The sequence below is a fragment of the Bufo bufo genome, chromosome 1, assembly GCF_905171765.1.
Source record: "Bufo bufo chromosome 1, aBufBuf1.1, whole genome shotgun sequence".
Lineage (NCBI taxonomy): Eukaryota > Metazoa > Chordata > Amphibia > Anura > Bufonidae > Bufo > Bufo bufo.
In genome coordinates this window covers 57,293,175-57,312,475 of record NC_053389.1, presented here as the reverse complement: position 1 = coordinate 57,312,475, position 19,301 = coordinate 57,293,175, and the positions used below count along the sequence as shown (strand labels likewise).

The 19,301-nt window shown below is 44.4% G+C and overlaps 1 protein-coding gene across 2 annotated transcripts in view; it reads right to left on the bottom strand.

Annotated features, from left to right (window-relative positions):
- Positions 1-12,123, bottom strand: part of PDZD3 (PDZ domain containing 3) — a 47,709-nt gene extending 35,586 nt beyond the window's left edge. The window contains exons 1-2 of one of the 2 annotated variants that reach the window (XM_040424973.1): positions 11,995-12,123; positions 343-370 (exon numbers count right to left, since the gene is read on the bottom strand). In XM_040424973.1, the coding sequence (XP_040280907.1) occupies positions 343-370; positions 11,995-12,010 (44 nt within the window). In that variant the 5' untranslated portion in view covers positions 12,011-12,123. Of the gene's footprint in view, positions 1-342; positions 371-10,901; positions 11,246-11,994 lie in introns of those variants that run through there. The other variant, XM_040424964.1, reaches the window with a different exon arrangement.
- Positions 12,124-19,301: the final 7,178 nt, after the last annotated feature.

The window sequence follows — 19,301 nt, the reverse complement described above, 5'->3', positions numbered from 1 at the left end:
AGAAATGTGAGGAAGCTAAGATGTCCGTGTGTCACACTCTGCAGAGACAAGGCGGCTGAGAGAAATTGTCCGGAGCGAATGGAGAAGATGATGACAGAGAAGATCTCCATCCGAGGAGACGTCACCTGGGAGGCCCTGGATGTGAGAGGTACGTGCTGCTGTATAGCAAGTACAGCAAAATGGGGAGGGGGGGGGAGACTTAGAGAACTGGGCCATATTCATTGGGGCTTGGGCCCCGGATCTTTTGAGACCCTAGCAACGCCCCTGCCATTTAGGATTCCAAAAGTTGACATTTTGCCCTGGTCACGCTGTATACTTATATACTGACATGAAAATACTCACATGGTCAACTCAAAACCTTCCTCGATGCCTGGAAAAGAACACAGGGATTTTGTTTGATTAACGACAATGCTGAAATGGTCAAAATCTCAACTTTCGGCAAAAGGAAAAACGATGAAGACAAGTGAATATCACCGCCATATAACAAGTAACAAAATGCTGCTCTGCAGGATCTTTATCAAAAATCACAAAAAAAGATACAAAACATCCTGCCGTATAGTACCGTAAATATGCGGATGTACAGTACAGACCAAAAGTTTGGACACACCTTCTCATTCAAAGAGTTTTTTTTATTTTCATGACTATGAAGGCATCAAAATAAATTATTACTCTTACCGGTAATTGGTTTTTCCAATAGCCTCCACAACGGCACTTATTGGAGGAGTGTCCCCACCTCGGACAGGAAACAACGACGTAGAAGCAGAAGATTTAAGAACCTGCTCCCCTTTACCTAGTCAGTCAATAAGAGAGGACACGGAAGTGATGCCAAGATAAATCATGTATTAATAACCAAGGACAATTACATCATTAGAAGGAAAACAATAAGTCTTTTCAAAACTTAGACCCATGTAATAATATTTTAGGGAGGGAATCCCAGTGCCGTTGTGGAGGCTATTGGAAAAACCAATCACCGGTAAGAGTAATTATTTATTTTCCCTAACGCCTCCACAACGGCACTTATATTGGAGGATTAACAGAGTAATAGGATTTAGGGAGGGACAGCAGCAGAAAGTACCCTGCGCCCAAATGATAAGTCCTGGTTCTTAAGGATATCCAGCGTATAGTGATTGAAAAAAGTCATAGGATTGGCCCAGGTTGCGGCTCTACATATCTGTTCTAATGATACTGATGCTGCCTCCGCCCATGAGGATGATACTGCTCTGGTGGAGTGAGCCCTTATTCCAACCGGGGTTTGGAGATCTTTCTGCAGGTAAGCTAACTGGATCATATTTTTTATCCATCTGGATATCGTAGGTTTGCTTGCCCCGTGACCTTTGTTGGGCCCTTGGTACTGTAAGAACAGTTGGTCTGAGTGTCTGAAAGATGAAGTTCTGTTGAGGTAGCAGATTACCACCCTTCTTACATCCAAGTTGTGGTAATTCTTCTCCTTTTCCGAGGTTGGTGAAGGACAGAACGAGGGCAGCGATATTTCTTGTTCGCAGTGAAATCTGGACACTACCTTATGTAGGAAGGCTGGGCAATGTTTCAGAATTATGCGATCATCGAAGATTGTCAGATAAGGAGGTTTATATGAAAAGGCTTGGATCTCCCCGACTCTTCTAGCCGTTGTAATGGCCGTAAGGAATACTGTCTTCAACGTTAGAAGTCTCAGGGATATATCTTCTATATAGGTTCAAACGAGGGAGACATTAGTACAGACAGCACTAAGTTAAGGTCCCAGGGAGCAATGATAGGACGGGCTACAGGAGTCTTTCTCGTTGCGCCCTTGAGAAAACGCTTTATTAAAGAGGATTCTGACAACTTGACGTCCAAAAACACACTTAGGGCCGATACCTGCACTCTAAGGGTTGCTGGCCTGAGGCCTTTGTCAAGTCCAGGTTGAAGGAACTGCAGAATTTGAGGAATGCTGGGCAAAATCGCGTCACCCGCGAATTTCTGAAAGGCTTTCCAGGTCCGCATATAAATTCTGGATGTTATGGGTTTCCAGCTGAGCATGAGAGTAGAGATAACTGAATCCGAGAGTCCATTCTTTCTTAAAGTGTTGCGCTCAGTCTCCAGGCCCTCAGGTTCAAGTTTTTGACGCTTGGGTGATCTACTGGGCCTTGATGAAGGAGATCCGGAATGGATGGGAGGACCCAGGATTCCCCTGCTGAAAGGTGAAGTAGCAAGGGGAACCAGGATCTTCTCGGCCAGTGAGGGGCTATAAAAATTACCTTGGCCTTTTCTTCCTGTACCTTTATCAGAGTCTTCGATATTAGGCTGAAGGGAGGAAAGGCATAGAGAAGGCAGTTAGGCCATGGTCGGGATAGGGCATCTATCCATAGTGGCTGGTCCCTTTGGGAGAGGGAACAGAACTGTTTGGTCTGTTTGTTGGACTTTGTCGCAAACAGATCTATTTCTGGAGTCCCCCACTTGAGACACAATTGGTGAAATATTTGTGGATTTAGGGAGCACTCTCCTTCTTTCAGAGTTTGACGGCTGAGGAAGTCGGCCAAAGTATTCTCTTCTCCTCTGACATGTAAGGCTGTAAGGGAAATCAGGTTGCTCTCTGCCCAGGAGAAGATTTTTTCGCTTACGGCTGCTAGGGAGCGACTCCTGGTTCCTCCCTGTTTGTTTAAATAGGCGACCGCGGTAGTATTGTCTGAGAAGACTTTTATACTTTTTGGTGATGTGGGCGTAAAGAGAGCGACCATGACTTTGTATACCGCTGAGAGTTCTTTTAAGTTGAAGGAGGCTCATAGTAGATCCGCTCCCCAAGTGCCTTGGACCACTTTCCCGCCTGAGTGACCCCCCCAGCCGATGCTGCTGGCGTCTGTGGTTATGATCATTTGATCTCCTTGTCTCCAGGAAACACCCGTCTGAAGGTGTTTTCTGATTCTCCACCACAGAAGAGATGTTTTTACCGATTTCGGAATCAACACTCGCTTTTCTAGGGCCGAGGAGGTGCCATCCCAGGAAGATAGGAGGAACGCCTGAAGTGGTCTTGTGTGGTGTTGGGCCCACCTTACTGACGGGATTGTGGACGTAAGGATACCTAGAATGGTCATGAGGTTCCTTATCGTTGTGGATCTTTGACTGCAGAAAAGCGAGACTTTTTCCTGGAGCTCGATCTGTTTGTTCTGTGGAAGAAAAGACATTAATCGATGGGAATCTAATGTTACCCCTAAAAAGGTTTTGCTTTGTGCTGGGTTTAAGTCTGACTTTTTGAAATTTATTATCCACCCTAGGGTGGTAAAAAATTTCTGAACGTCTGCTAGGTGCGACAGAAGGGTCTCTGCACAGGGAGCAACTACCAGAAAGTCGTCCAGGTAAGGTATAATTTGGATGCCTCTTAGGTGAAGGGCTTTGACGACATCAGACATAACTTTTGAAAACACCCTTGGGGCTGAGGAAAGCCCAAAGGGAAGGGCTATGAACTGAAAGTGACAGAGCCGGTTATTTATATAGATAGCGATTCTCAAATACTTTTGATGGGCCATTACAATCGGGACGTGGTAATAGGCGTCCTGAAGGTCCATGGTCGCCATGAAGCAGTCTTGGGGCAGGACATTTATGGTGGATCTCACTGACTCCATCTTGAAGCGTTTGTAAACGATAAACTTGTTTAAGCCTTTTAAGTTAATAATTAGTCGATAGGTCTTGTTGGGTTTTTGGATTAAGAAGACAGGGGAGTAAAACCCTTTTCCCTGTTTTTCCGCAGGAACCTGACAGATTACTCCTTTCTGAATGAGTGACGTAATTTCTGACTCTAGGCAAGATTGTTTTTCTTGATGAGGCAGGATTTTGTTGATCATGAAATGACCTGTGGGTATTGACAGAAACTCTAACTTTAGGCCATGACTTAGGGTGTCCACCACCCAGGGAGATGCTCCTATATCTTCCCAGACGGCAGCAAAGTGGATTAGTCTGCCCCCCACTTGATGTCTAGCTTCATTGTTTTGAGGATGAAGCATTCTCGGGGTTAAAGAGAAACCCTCTACCCCTACTTTTGGAGGGCTGCCACCTCTTTGAACTTTCTTTTTTCTTAGGATCTCCTTTGGGCTTTCTTTGATTCTGAAAGGAGCGCCTCTGATGGAAATAGCGGTTCTCTATAGGGAAGCCCTTCTTTTTGTCCGCAGCTTGATCCAGAATATCATCCAAGGTGGATCCAAATAGTCTATCGCCTTCACACGGGATGGAGCATAGGCGATTCTTTGAGCTTGCGTCCCCTGACCAGGTGCGGAGCCAGACAGCTCTTCTTGTGGCTTTCGATAAGGCTGCTGACCGGGCAGAAAACTTTACTAAGTCTGCAGATGCATCGGCAAGAAAATTAGACGCCTTCTTTAGAGCTGGTAGGGAAGCCAGGATTTCTTCTCGCGGGGTACCCGCCGCCAGATGATCCTCTAGCTGGTTCAGCCATACTGAGAGTGTTCTTGCAGTACAGGTGGAAGCTATACTTGGTCGCAGCATAGCTGTGTTAGTCTCCCATGATTTCTTTAGGAGGCTCTCACACTTTTTGTCCATGGGGTCTCTGAGGAGGCCAGTATCCTCAAAGGGTAGCGAGGTTCTTTTAGAGATCCGAGCTACAGGTGCATCTACCTTTTGGGGTTTTTTCCCACAGGTTAGAATCAGCATCATCAAAGGGGTATTTACGTTTAAAGGCACCCGATATAGCAACCCTTCATTCTGGATCTTTCCATTCCCTAGCAATAAGGGACTTGACGTTATTATGAATGGGGAAGTTTCTTTTCTTCCTTTCCCCTAACCCCTGGTACATTCGGTCTTGAACAGAGTGAGCCTCCTTCACCTCCTCGATGTTCATAGTTGCTTGGATGATTTTTAAGAATCCATCTGTCTCTTCCGGCAGAAAGAGGGGTTTACCCGAGTCGTCTTCAGAGGAGGAGACTACCTCGGAAAAGATTTCCCCTTCATCCCATTCAAACCCGGCGTCAGAGGTTAGGGATCTTTGAGAGGTGGATGGTCTTGGGGATGACGGCATTCTTAGGTCTACTGCCGCATTTACTTCTTCCTTAATTATTGACCTCATGGACTCGAGAAGGGAAGGGGATTCCTCTGAGACAATTTTTTCTGTGCACTTGGGGCACAGAGGTTTTTTTGACTTGGAGGAGAGTGCTTTGCGACAAATGGCACATTTTTTCCGTGCCAAATCTCCACCAGGCGGTTTCAGGGTCGCAGTCTCTCTGGCCTAAGATCAACACAAAAGAATGGGGCATATTTAGAGACCAGTAGAGTTTAAGAGCCCAGACCCTTTACCGGTGGTGGAAAGCAGCAGGCACCAAGTGTGTACATACTTAGGTAAGAACAGAAACACACACTTTTAAGCATATCTCTCCTCTGGGAGGAGGCTTACCGGGCTGAGGGCAGAGGCTGAAGGATCCACGGGTTTTCTAGCGGTGTCCATATCTCCAGGGCTTTGCATCGTTCTGCGTCGCACGAGGACACTGTGTTTGAGGAACTCTTTTTAAAAACCGCGCCGCTGGAGCTCCGCCTTCTCGCGAGATTCTCTTGCCCAAGGAGAATCTCACCCGCTGACGTCACATGCCGGGCGTCGGATGCCGCGATAGTTCATGGAAACTACTGCGCATGCGCCCGGGGACGCCTGCAACCAGGACTTACTCCAAGGAACAGGAAGGGAGGCTATGCGTCCCCGAGGGCCCGTTCCCTGCTCCAGCCCTCCCAAATGAAAGTGGGGAGAACCCCAGGACCGAGGTGAGGCTGGGCGGAAGAAAAGATACTCCTGCTACAGGAGCGGCTTCCACGTCTTCCGTCGGACAGGAAACGACTGACTAGGTAAAGGGGAGGAGGTTCTTAAATCTTCTGCTTCTACGTGGTTGTTTCCTGTCCGAGGCGGGGACACTCCTCCAATAAGTGCCGTTGTGGAGGCGTTAGGGAAAACTATGAATTAACACATGTGGAATTATATACATAACAAACAAGTGTGAAACAACTGAAAATATATCATATTCTAGGTTCTTCAAAGTAGCCACCTTTTGCTTTGATTACTGCTTTGCACACTCTTAGCATTCTCTTGATGAGCTTCAAGAGGTAGTCCCCTGAAATGGTCTTCCAACAGTCTTGAAGGAGTTCCCAGAGATGCTTAGCACTTGTTGGCCCTTTTGCCTTCACTCTGTGGTCCAGCTCACCCCAAACCATCTCGATTGGGTTCAGGTCCGGTGACTGTGGAGGCCAGGTCATCTGGCGCAGCACCCCATCACTCTCCTTCATGGTCAAATAGCCCTTACTTTCAAAGTTTTCCCAATTTTTCGGCTGACTGACTGACCTTCATTTCTTAAAGTAATGATGGCCACTCGTTTTTCTTTACTTAGCTGCTTTTTTCTTGCCATAATACAAATTCTAACAGTCTATTTAGTAGGACTATCAGCTGTGTATCCACCTGACTTCTCCTCAACGCAACTGATGGTCCAAACCCCATTTATAAGGCAAGAAATCCCACTTATTAAACCTGACAGGGCACACCTGTGAAGTGAAAACCATTTCAGGGGACTACCGCTTGAAGCTCATCAAGAGAATGCCAAGAGTATGCAAAGCAGTAATCAAAGCACAAGGTGGCTACTTTGAAGAACCTAGAATATGACATATTTTCAGTTGTTTCACACTTGTTTGTTATGTATATAATTCCACATGTGTTAATTCATAGTCTTGATGCCTTCAGTGTGAATCTACAATTTTCATAGTCATGAAAATAAAGAAAACTCTTTGAATGAGAAGGTGTGTCCAAACTTTTGTTCTGTACTGTACATGGCAACATTTATAAGGAAAAAAAATCACAGAAAAGAATGCACTAACACAATAGAAGCAAACATCATATATGGACTAAGCCCTCACTCTGATATGATAAAATCTGAGACTCTCAGCCAATATCTTTTGATCAAAAAACACATCTATGTCTGCTTACGCGCGCCAAGGTGGTCTCCGTCAGGCAGGTCCTACTCTAAACCTACCTATGCACATATAGTGTGCTGCTCTTAGTCACCTCCGTGTGCACCAAGCAACCGATGAGAGTAGGAGCACGCACAGCTATATATACCACCTAATCAAGGTCGCCTGTTAGATAGGGGCAAAAGCGCCCAAAAATGCAACTGATAATAGGGGAGCATTCACACTGAATGTAGATCAGGGCTCCAGTCCTGCAAGAATGTGTGAGAATGGCGTTTCTGCATTTTTTTCATAGCAGGAACGCTGTTCCCTTTTAGGGCCGTCTTTAACGCCGGGCAAAAGGACCAGGAAGCGGTGAAGGCTTTGTACTCACCGCTTCCTGGTCCTCGGCTGTCGGCTGTGCAGGGCTGTGCAGGGCTGAGGCACTCTGAGATGTCATGCTGTGTGCAGCCTTCACAGCACAGCCGACAGCAGCAGGGTGCAGATCGCGTAGGAGGAGAGGAGCGGCGGCGTCCAGGAGCAGGAGAGGGTAAGTGTTTTTTTTATTTTATATTTTATGAGGCTGATGGAGAGGCACTGACTGGGGGCTGATGGAGAGGCACTGGGGGCTGATGGAGAGGCACTGGGGGCTGGTGAGAGGCACTGGGGGCTGGTGGAGAGGCACTGGGGGCTGATATTTGTTTATTGCATGTGAATTTTGTAGTTGTTTGTGTAAACTCGCACTTTACAATAAATGTTGCACTGAATTTTCAGCAAAATATCTATATTTCTTTTTTTTTGGTGGGAAGGGGGGTCGGTGTGGCAGTGGATCTTGGGTGAGTTCCCACACTTTTTTTCCCAGGACTTGACCCCTGATGTAGAAGCCCAACGGCATAGGTAGGTCTAGCGTAGGAACTGCCTTACTGAGATCACCTTGGCACGGGAAGGTAGGCACAGATGTGTTTTAATCAAATATATTGGCTGAGAGTCTCAGATTCTATCATATCAGAATGAGGGCTTAGTCCATACATAATGTTTGCATCTATTGTGTTAGTGCATTATTTTCCGTGATTTTTTCCTTATAAATGTTGCCATGTTTATCTGCATATTTAGTTATCATATCGTGCAGGATGTTTTGTATCTTTTTCTGTAATTTTTGATAAATTTGTGTGCTTGAAGGAGTGGCACCTTCAAGTGTGAATGCGCTACTATCTGGGGATTAGTATTCTTGTGCACTTTTGTCCCTCCTATCTAACAACGACCTTGATTAGGTGGTACATACAGGTGTGCTTGCTTCTCCTCTTATCAATTGCTTGATGCACATAGAGGTAACTACGGTAGGAGCAGTACACTATATGTGCAGATTCTGCTCTCTTTAACACAGATTTCCAACAGCATAGGTAGGTTTAGAGTAGGACCTGCCTGACTGAGATCACCTTGGCGCTGGTAGGGGGGCACAGATGTGTTGTGATCAAAATATATTGGCCGAGTCTCGTATTTTATCATATTAGAGTGAGGATGTAGTCCATATATAATGTTTGCATCTATTGTGTTATTATGCATTATTTTCCGTGTTTTTTTTTTCCTGAGGGATCTTTACCAGAGTTTATAAGCACTAATTGGCATCCAATAATCTTCATCTTACATCCACCTTCACCACAATTTTACAGTTTACATATACATTTTATCTGCATAACAATTAGTTGGAAATACATTGCGTTACCTAATAAGTCCCTTTCAGGCATAATCATCTACCTAGAAAAAATGTGGGGGATTGAGTCAGCACAATCTGTATGTAGGTGCACATCACTATGGCGAAATACATATACAAAATGGAAAATACAAATGTGATAGCACACTGCATCCAGCATTCTGCCCTGCCTCCATGCTGGATGAGGCATTGGTGTACATTTTGGCCAAAGCATAATAAGCCACTCACCACGTCAAGGTCGCCTCTATTGAGTGGTCCCTAACACTAGTTCCTACCTGTTTATGGGCCATGACAGCCACACAAAGTCCAGGGAATGCAGGTCAGCGTGCACGCCAAGCACACTCTGCTTATAACCCCGTCCGGTGCCATTACAGCTTTCATCGGATCCAGGGATGCAAGTACCAACATGCACGCTGAGCCCACTATATACTTCTCCTGGAGCCTGTATAATCATCTACCTGATCTACTGATCTATTAGGCATGGAGAGAAGCAACTATGCGTTAGACGGGACATCGGTCGTGGCCAAAGCAACCATATGACGCCCAGCGAGTATCAAGCACGGGTCCTATTTTAATCAATAGGATCCTGCACCACAGTCATTGGGCATCGTACGATCACTTTGGCAAATGTCCGATCCAGAGTGCATTTGTATCTTTCTATGCCTGATGTCAGATCAGGTTGGACAATACCCTTGGAGGGACACTTTTCCATTGCCGGAGGGACCAGAATAGCTCCCAAGCATCCAGAATGAAGGAGAACAGTCCCAGATTTTGGCCACTTCTCCAAAATGGCTTCCACATGTGCTGATTTCAACTGTTTCTGCACTAAGGGGCATTACTATTGTAAGGAGAGCACTAGGGGGCATCACTATAGTGAGGAGAGCACTAGGGGGCATCACTATAGTGAGAGGACACTAAGGGGGCATAACTATTGTGAGGGGGCACTAAGGGACATCACTATAGTGAACACTATTAAGATTGGGCACTAAGAGGGCATAACGATTGTGAGGGGTGCACTACGGAGGTATTACTATTGTAAGGGAATCACTAAGAGGGTATCAGAACTGTGAGGAGATCACTGAGGTGGCATCACTATTGTGAGGGGGCACCACATTACATTACATACTGTCTCGGATGAAGGATCCTGTCTATTAACTTAGAGCGTCATCAAAAGGTATTGAAAACAGCTTTTTTTGCATAAAATCTAAAAACCAATGAGTAAAGCTGTGTCCCATAATATAGCCACATCTTTGATTCTGTATTATGGCTGCACCACCTGTTCCCCCATGGTCCAACTGAACCAGAACAAGACCGCTCTCTATAGCGCTTTCAATTTTGGGTCAGAGGAACCGTGCCAGACATGTATATTATAAAATTAATGCAGATGTTAAAATGCCGCCATACTACAGTTATGTGAATCCGAGCATAATGGCATGTGATGTGGAGGTTGCTGAGGACATCTTAGGGTACTCTCACACTAGCGTTATTCTTTTCCGGTATTGAAATCCGGTAAAGAGTCTCAATACCACAAAAGAACGCATCAGTTTTGTCCTAATGCATTCTGAATGGAAAGCAATCCGTTCAGTATGCATCAGGATGTCTTCTGTTCCGTCCCTTGTACGGTATTTGACCGTACAAAATACCTGCTGCGGTATTTTTTCCGGACAAAATCCCGGAACAATACCGCACTTGCCGGCATTCATTTCCATAGAGATGTGATATTGCCGGATCCCGTACCAAGTGTTCCGGAAATTGCTGCGTCGCCGGATCCGGTTTTCTGGTCTGCTCATGCTTCGGGATATAGGAGGAGCTGGTTTTCGCTTTTGATCTTTGAAAAAATTTAAATACCGGATCCGTTATTCCAGATAATACGGATCCGCTATTTCACCGGATGTGTCTAACGGATCCGGGAAAAAAGGATATCAGTTTGCATACTGTTTGCCGTATCCGGCAGTCAGTTCCGGCAATGGAACTAACAATGCCGGATTCTAACAACGCAAGTGTGAACCCATCAGTTTTGATAAATATCCCCCAATGTGTTAATTTTTTTTAGTCATACCAATAAAAAATTCTAAAATAGACATTTTGTATATAATGCATATATAATACAGAGGGAAATAAAGGGAAGAACAATCTAAATTGTGCTCATTGGTAATCTGATTCCCCCAGCCTGCTGAGACACTAATGACTTTTTCATCCAAGCTTAAAGGGCTTGTCCAAATATATATATAATTTTTTAAAGCAATTACATTATTAAAATAATAAAAAATAAATAAAAAAAACTTATACTCACCATTCCAACCCCCCTGTTCCATTGTCCCTTCTCTGTCTTTCTCACTAGGCTTTGTTTTCCTGACTGAATTGGTGACATGCCCGTATACCGCACGTGACTGGTGCAGTCAATCACTGGTCTCAGCAGTCTCGTGCTATATACCTCTGAAGCCAGTGATTGGCTGCAGCGGTTACATGCCATATATTTCTGAGGCCAGTGACTGCCTGCAGCAGGCACATGCTGTATACTGCTACGGCAGTGAATGGCTGCAGCAGTCAAATCTGATACACAATCATGTCATTGCTGCAGACAGAATATTATGTCATGGCTGCAGCGTTGAAGAGGATAGGAGTGCTGGCATTGGAAAAGGAGGGTTCACGGACAGTGACTATGTTTTTTTTTTACTTACCTTCCTTTTTTTTTTTTTATATAAAATTTGATTCGGACAACCCCTGAAATGTCTCCTAAACAATAGATTTAAAAAGACTGGTGAAAAAAATTGTTGCCGATACTTTTTACAATTTTGTTTCCTTTTTCATCCATTTTTTACTCTATATTTTTAATAAATACTTTTATCCGCTAAATGCCTCCACTGAGCAATGTTTTAATGAAGACTGTTGGATCCTACATATCTGGATATACCATCGCTGTTAAGCAGGCGGAGCGCCACTTTATTAATTACAACGCACAGGTCAATGGTAACACACGATACAAAGGTCAAACATGACAGCGTAATCTCATTATTTGTATAACCAGGCATCGAATCCATCAATGAAACCCGGCAACAACAGAACCTGCGACTGATGCTGTATACTAATACTCACTGTGTGAGCAAAACGCAGCGCCGATCCAGCACGGAAACCCAAAGCAACTTCATCATTAAGGCTACTATCTTACACATTGTTTTCCATATTATTCCAACAATCCATAAATGACCACTTCCACACGAGCATCAGGACCAATTTCAATTTTTTGCCAACTATCGAACGCCTCCCACGAGTTTCAGTGACCTCACAGCAGAATAACCCCGAAAGAAAGGTAAAAAATAAAATCCTGAGAATTTTTAAGAAATAAGGATAGCGACCCAAGGAGAGGTTTTTCTTTGTGCAAATACCTGAATGTTTCTTCATTTCTCCTTCAAATCTTCTCGGATGTTCCTTTCAAAGGTGCAAAGTACATCCCGGCTGAACACCTTCTCTGATCCCCCTGTTCTCTCCTTTTCCATCAAGACACTTAAGTTAATAATCAGTCAGAGAGGAGTTACTTCCCTGCTTATGTTCAAGTTATACTGCTCCCCCACCCCCAGTCCAGGGAGTGTCAGAGGCAGGAGTGTGACACCTTTATTACACCGTCTGTGAAGTGCCAGTTTGCAGCGAATAACTAGAGCAATTCAATTTATGTAATGTAAATTATCAATGTGCAATGAATGAGATACAGAGTGCCCTAGCCGCTAAGCTCAAGTCATTAGTTTGAGATTTATAGCAGCTTCATTGGGTGTACGACAGGAGTAAAGAGTCGCCAGGATCAGCAGCTGTTTGAAGAGGAGGTGGTGTTCCATGCGACTGCTGCTTCCTCTTCATTATACTGCTCGTCATCTTCTGTGGAGCGGCGGCGTGAATGGAGCGAGTAGGTGTAATTACACTTGCTTCTGAAACGACGGGCAGTGTAAGGGCTCATTCACACGACCGCATGAATGGGCCCCGCATCCATTCCGCAATCTTGAAGAACGGCAGAGGACCCATTCACTTCAATGGGGCCGCAAAAGATGCGGACAGCACACCACATGCTGTCCGCATCCGTAGTTCCGTTCCGTGGCCCGGCAAAAAATATAGAGCATGTCCTATTCTTGTCCGCAATAGACATTTTTTGTATAGGACTGGCTGAGTGCGTTTTTCAAAATGAGGAACGCACACGGGCTGTTATCCGTGTTTTGCAAAGCCACAATTTGCGGACTCACGACCTTCTGAATGAGCCCTAATGAAGAGGAAGCAGCGCTCACATGGAGCGCCGTCTCCTCTTCAAACAGCTGATCGGCGGATATTGTCAGATATTGGTGACCAATATAGGTCATCAATATACACTCACCTAAAGAATTATTAGGAACACCTGTTCTATTTCTCATTAAGGCAATTATCTAGTCAACCAATCACTTGGCAGTTGCTTCAATGCATTTAGGGGGGTGCTCCTGGTCAAGACAATCTCCTGAACTCCAATCTGAATGTCAGAATGGGAAAGAAAGGTGATTTAAGCAATTTTGAACGTGGCATGGTTGTTGGTGCCAGACGGGCCGGTCTGAGTATTTCACAATCTGCTCAGTTACTGGGATTTTCACGCACAACCATTTCTAGGGTTTACAAAGAATGGTGTGAAAAGGGAAAAACATCCAGTATGCGGCGGTCCTGTGGGCAAAAATGCCTTGTGGATGCTAGAGGTCAGAGGAGAATGGCCGACTGATTCAAGCTGATAGAAGAGCAACGTTGACTGAAATAACCACTCGTTACAACCGAGGTATGCAGCAAAGCATTTGTGAAGCCACAACACGCACAACCTTGAGGTGGATGGGCTACAACAGCAGAAGACCCCACCGGGTACCACTCATCTCCACTACAAATAGGAAAAAGAGGCTACAATTTGCACGAGCTCACCAAAATTGGACTGTTGAAGACTGGAAAAATGTTGCCTGGTCTGATGAGTCTCGATTTCTGTTGAGACATTCAAATGGTAGAGTCCGAATTTGGCGTAAACAGAATGAGAACATGTATCCATCCTCTGATGGCTACTTCCAGCAGGATAATGCACCATGTCACAAAGCTCGAATCATTTCAAATTGGTTTCTTGAACATGACAATGAGTTCACTGTACTAAAATGGCCCCCACAGTCACCAGATCTCAACCCAATAGAGCATCTTTGGGATGTGGTGGAACGGGAGCTTCGTGCCCTGGATGTGCATCCCTCAAATCTCTATCAACTGCAAGATGCTATCCTATCAATATGGGCCAACATTTCTAAAGAATGCTATCAGCACCTTGTGGAATCAATGCCACCTAGAATTAAGGCAGTTCTGAAGGCAAAAGGGGGTCCAACACCGTATTAGTATGGTGTTCCTAATAATTCTTTAGGTGAGTGTATATGGCAGGACAACCCCTTTAAGATAGCCATAAATAATGCCGACCCTTACCCACCCATACACATGCACACTGGGCTAGTCTGAGTGTGCATGAAGGGTGAGAGGGAATTAGCCGCTGACAGACATCATTGGCGGCGTCAAAGACTGGGACAAGTAGAAATTAAAGGGAACCAGTCATGGTGAAGTTGGTGTCTGAGCTGCAGGCAGCAGGTTATAGAGCAGGAGGGGCTGAGCAGATTGATATATACATTTATGGGGAAATATTCAGTAAAACTTATATTTCATTCATTTAAATCCCTGCTCATTCTGATCTTTAAAGTCCAGGGGGCGGAGCTATAAGTGATTGACAGCTATCTCTGTATACACAGTCATAGAGTGAAGACTGTCAATCACTGATGGCTCCGCCTCCTGGTCTTCAAAGCCCAGAATGAGCAGGAATTTAAATGAATAAAATATAAGTTTTACTGAATATTTTCCCATAAATCTATATATCAATGTGCTCAGCTTCTCCTGCTCTGTAATATGCTGCCTGCACATTGCACTGCATTTCATGGTGACAGGTTCCCTTTAAACATGCTCAAACCTTTATTTCCCTGACATCCAGGGTTGCCAACCGTCCAGAAATTCCTGGACAGTCTGTAAGAAAAAAAGGGACTTTTTTGCAGTGTTCGTGAAAAAAATTAGAAGTGTCTGTAATTCTTTTTTGGAGGTTGGTAGTACTTACTTTAGCAGGTCACTTTGATTGCAATTCCCAGCATTTTAGACTGTGTTCAAGATTAGTCTCTGATCTATAGACATGTTTTACTTATAATTTTTATAGTTTATTATAGTTTTCCAATTTGTCCGTAAAAATGTTTGACTGTCTGCGATTTTTGGATAAATTGTCCAGAAAAAATAGAAAATTTAGGTTGGCAACCCTGCTGAGATCTGACAAGCAAATGTCAGCTGAACATCTAATATACTTTAGCTCAAGGATCAGCAACCTCCAGCACTCCTAAAATCTGAAACCACAACTCCTAAAAATCCTCCTTGCACTGCTAGGGGAGTTACAAGAATAGCTCAGTAAGTGTGCATGCTGAGAGTTGTAGTTTAGCAGCAGCTGGAGTGCCAAAGGTTGCTGATCCCTGCTTTAGATGGTCGACCGTTCCTGCTAAAATTTGCAGCTTCAGTTAACATTAGTCTAAGGGCTTATACACAAACGTATTTTCATTCCGTGTTAGTTCCATTTTTTTTGCGGACATATGCGGAACCATTCATTTCAATGGGTCCGCAAAAAAAAACTGAAGTTACTCCGTGTACATTCCATTTCTGTATGTCCGTATTTCCGTTCCGCAAAAAAATAGAACTTGTCCTATTATTGTCCACATTACGGACAAGGATAGGACTGTTCTATTAGGGGCCAGCTGTTCCGTTCCGCAAAATACGGAATGCACATAGACGTCATCTGTATTTTTTGCGGACCCCAAAATACATACAGTCGTGTGCATGAGCCCTAATGTGTACGGCCAGACTTGTAGCCACAAATAGTAATTATTATGCTTTTTTTCATAAAAATTTACATCTTGATGCAAAATTACGAGAAGATGTCCAAGTGTATGAAGTGCTGAATGGCATTCTGACAATATGCCTAGTCTCTATATGGGGGGTTTAGTATAAAAAAATAATTAGGTTTTATTTGTACATGTCAAAAGTATGAAAATTGTCCTGACTACTCGAGTTGGAAAATGACCAAAAATCCCTGCAGCCAGAGGGTTAAATCCGCAGAGTGAACGCACAGAACATCACAGCTTTAATAGTAAATGTGTTAATTTCTATCCAATATGTATTGGCATGTGTTCACACTCAGTCCACCTCCTGCATTGTCTCATCCGGGTGTAGGGTTTATTGGATTTATGGACTTCATTTATGACTTTGCACTTGGGGTGGAGATTCCTAATGGTTATGTATGCGATAAGAATATAAGTGAACATGTGTGCAATGAAGTTCAGCGCCTTCATACAGCAGACATGGCCAGAAGGGATTGAGAGATCCCGCTTTGTTGCCGTGGTTTCAAAGATCTCTTGGTTGCTTTGAATCAGAGGTGTAACTAGGGGTTCAGCCTAAGGGGGGGGGGGGACACATCTGTCGCCTGTGTGGGCCCCCGACCCATCACACCATAGTGTCTGATTCATACCGCCATACTGCTTGTTATTGAGCAATATTACTGCTATACAGTGATCATATAGTGGTAGATATCAGTGTCACAGGGCAGTGAAAATCTTACAAATCGATTTGTTTCATCAACAAGAGTTCTTCACCACTTATTATTATTCCCGGAGAACCCCTTTAAATAACTGAGTGGAGAGTTTCTAGGTGGCACTCATAAGAGAAGGATGTATTCATTAATCAGGGCACCACAGGGAGCGTCTCCAACCTCCAGACAATAGATGTGCAGACAAGAAGGTGCCCCCATTGTCTATTCTCAGGGGGGGGGGGGTAATCAGCAGGGCCACGGCAGCACCCAGCCACGGCATAGACAAGAGAGCTAAGCAGATTGAGTTATCTCCCCCGACTGGGTTATTCTCCAGGCTGTGGCCGACCAGTCGGACAATACATGTGACAATGCAAAAGAGGACACTGACATAGAACCGACAGAAATCTGAAAACATGGCAAAAATATAACACTAAATCCTGGATCCAAATGTTCCTTTTTGTACTTAATATTACATTACTAATAAGAAATAATAATTATGCCCCTTGTGCCCCCGGTATACATATAAATGCCCCGTGTGCCCCCTGACTACATATACAGGTGAAACTCGAAAAATTAGAATATCGTGCAACTTAAAAGGTGAAACTAATATATGAAATAGACCAGAGATGCTCAACCTGCGGCCCTCCAGCTGTTGTAAAACTACAACTCCCACCATGCCCTTCTGTAGGCTGAAAGCTGTCTGAGCATGCTGGGAGTTGTAGTTTTGCAACAGCTGGAGGGCCACAAGTTGGGCATCCCTGAGATAGACTCATTACAGGCAAAGCAAGATATTTCAAGCCTTTATTTGTTATAATTTGGATGATTATGGCTTACAGATTATGAAACCCCAAAGTAACAATTTGAGGTACCCTTTGCTCAGGGGGTATGGATTAATTAGCTGACTAGAGTGTGACACTTTGAGCCTAGAATATTGAACCTTTTCACAAAATTCTAACTTTAAGCTGCATTTATGCAATTCCTTTTAATTTGCATTACTGAAATAAATGGACTTTTGCACGATATTCTAATTTTTCGAGTTTCACCTGTAAATGCCTCTTGTGCCCCCTGAATAATAGTAATAATGCACCTTGTGCCCCATAAAAAATAAATAAACCTTGCACTAACCTTATCTGGATCTCCTGAGGAGCCCAGCTGGCATCCCGCCACTGTGTTCTGGCATCTTGTAGGCCGCAGGTCGAAGTGTCCTGTGGATTACAAGACGGAGAGTAGCAGACAGTCTGTGGCTTCCTGCTCTACCACTGCAGGACCAGTCTAACCCTGGTGGACCCCACCACACCAGTGGGCCCGAGGCCACCACCCCCTGCTAGCTACACCTACGCGTCAGATATATTAGGGCCCTTTTACATGGACCAGTAGAGCAGGCAAAGATTGGCAATGTAGAACATTGATTCCTGATCACTGCCTGCATTTACACACAGCAATCAGCCCCTCTGTATGGGGATAAACAATCACTACTACGATCGTTCATCCCCCTATACACTTTCACTTTCGTAGCGTACTGCTGACGAATTAGGAGTTTTGGTTTTGCATTAAAGAGGCATTTACCCAAGAAATCAGCTTTTGCTCATTTGTTGGGCGACTGGTACATTGACACGGGTCAATTGCAGGGAATGAGATCTCCTGTGAACGATCATTCCCAATAATGGACCTGCTCAAACATTGCTATTCCACCTGAAGTAACCTCCATTCTACTCTCTGTCTTTATAGGAAAATCTCAACAAGCCTTCAAGTATATGGAACCATCTCCGAACCAAAACCCTTTACAAAGTATTTGCATTTGAGGTGATAATACAGTAAAATAAATCTGGGATTTCACAATAGCAGAAGTGCAAGACTTCACAGAAATAACCAAGGGGGGGGGGGGGAAACTCAACTGACGGAAGGAACATGAGAGAGAGAAACGAATGCGACACCTTTTTATTCTCACGTCTTTGTATAGGTTTTTCACCTGTGCAGATACTTGTCATGTAAATTAAATTATACAAAATATAAAGTTTTAAGTTTAAAGGGGTTTTCCAATTTTTTTTTATACTGATGACCTATAATATTTTCATATACAAGCATTGGTGCTCTGCTTATCTCAATGGATCTAGTTACCCTACTGTATGTCCCTTTAAGGGGTTGTGCCAAGTTATAAAAATAATCAGGATAGAGAACATGTATGTGATTGGTGGGGGGTCTGACCACTGGGGCCCCTGTGGATAGGGATTAAGGGTCCTGTGACACCTGATGAAAATCGTGAAGATCATCACTAACAAGCATTTATAGGAACGCTCGTTAGCAATAATCTGGCAGTGTAATACTGCCGCCGATTACCTCGTTCATTGAGCAGTTAGCAGGTTTAAAATTCCTCGTTTGTCAGCAAACAGCGATTCAATATGGGGGACGAGCGATGACATAAGCGATCGCTCGTCCCCATACTGAGGAGGGGATCGCTGCATGTAATAGCAGTGGTCTCCTCCGACAGCAAGCAGGCGATTGACGGGAAGGAAGCGTTCCTTCCTGACAATCGCCTGCTCGTCTGTGAAGTAGCCCTCTGCATCTACATGCGGCGATCTCCTCCACAGTATGTGGAGGAGCAATCCCTTATGTCATCGCCCGTCCCCCATACTGAATTAGTGATTGTTGGCAACAGACCGTGTTTAGACGGCACAATCAGCCGCCGGCAAACAATGGTTTTGGTGACCGCGCCAATTATCATATTAACGGATGAACAAGCGTTTTTCTCGTTCATCGGCGGCACCTTTACACTGGCAGATTATCGCTTGTGAGCAATTATCTGGTTGATACTCCGCCCGTGTAAAGGGGCCCTTATACACAGTTTTAGAGCTCATGCACACGACCGTATGTATTTTGCGGTCCGCAAAAAATACAGATGACGTCCGTGTGCATTCTGTATTGATAGAACAGTACTATCCTTGTCCGTAATGCAGACAATAATAGGACATGTTCTATTTTTTTGCGGAACGAACATACGGAAACGGAATGCACACGGAGTAACTTCCGTTTTTTTACAGAACCATTGAAATGAATGGTTCC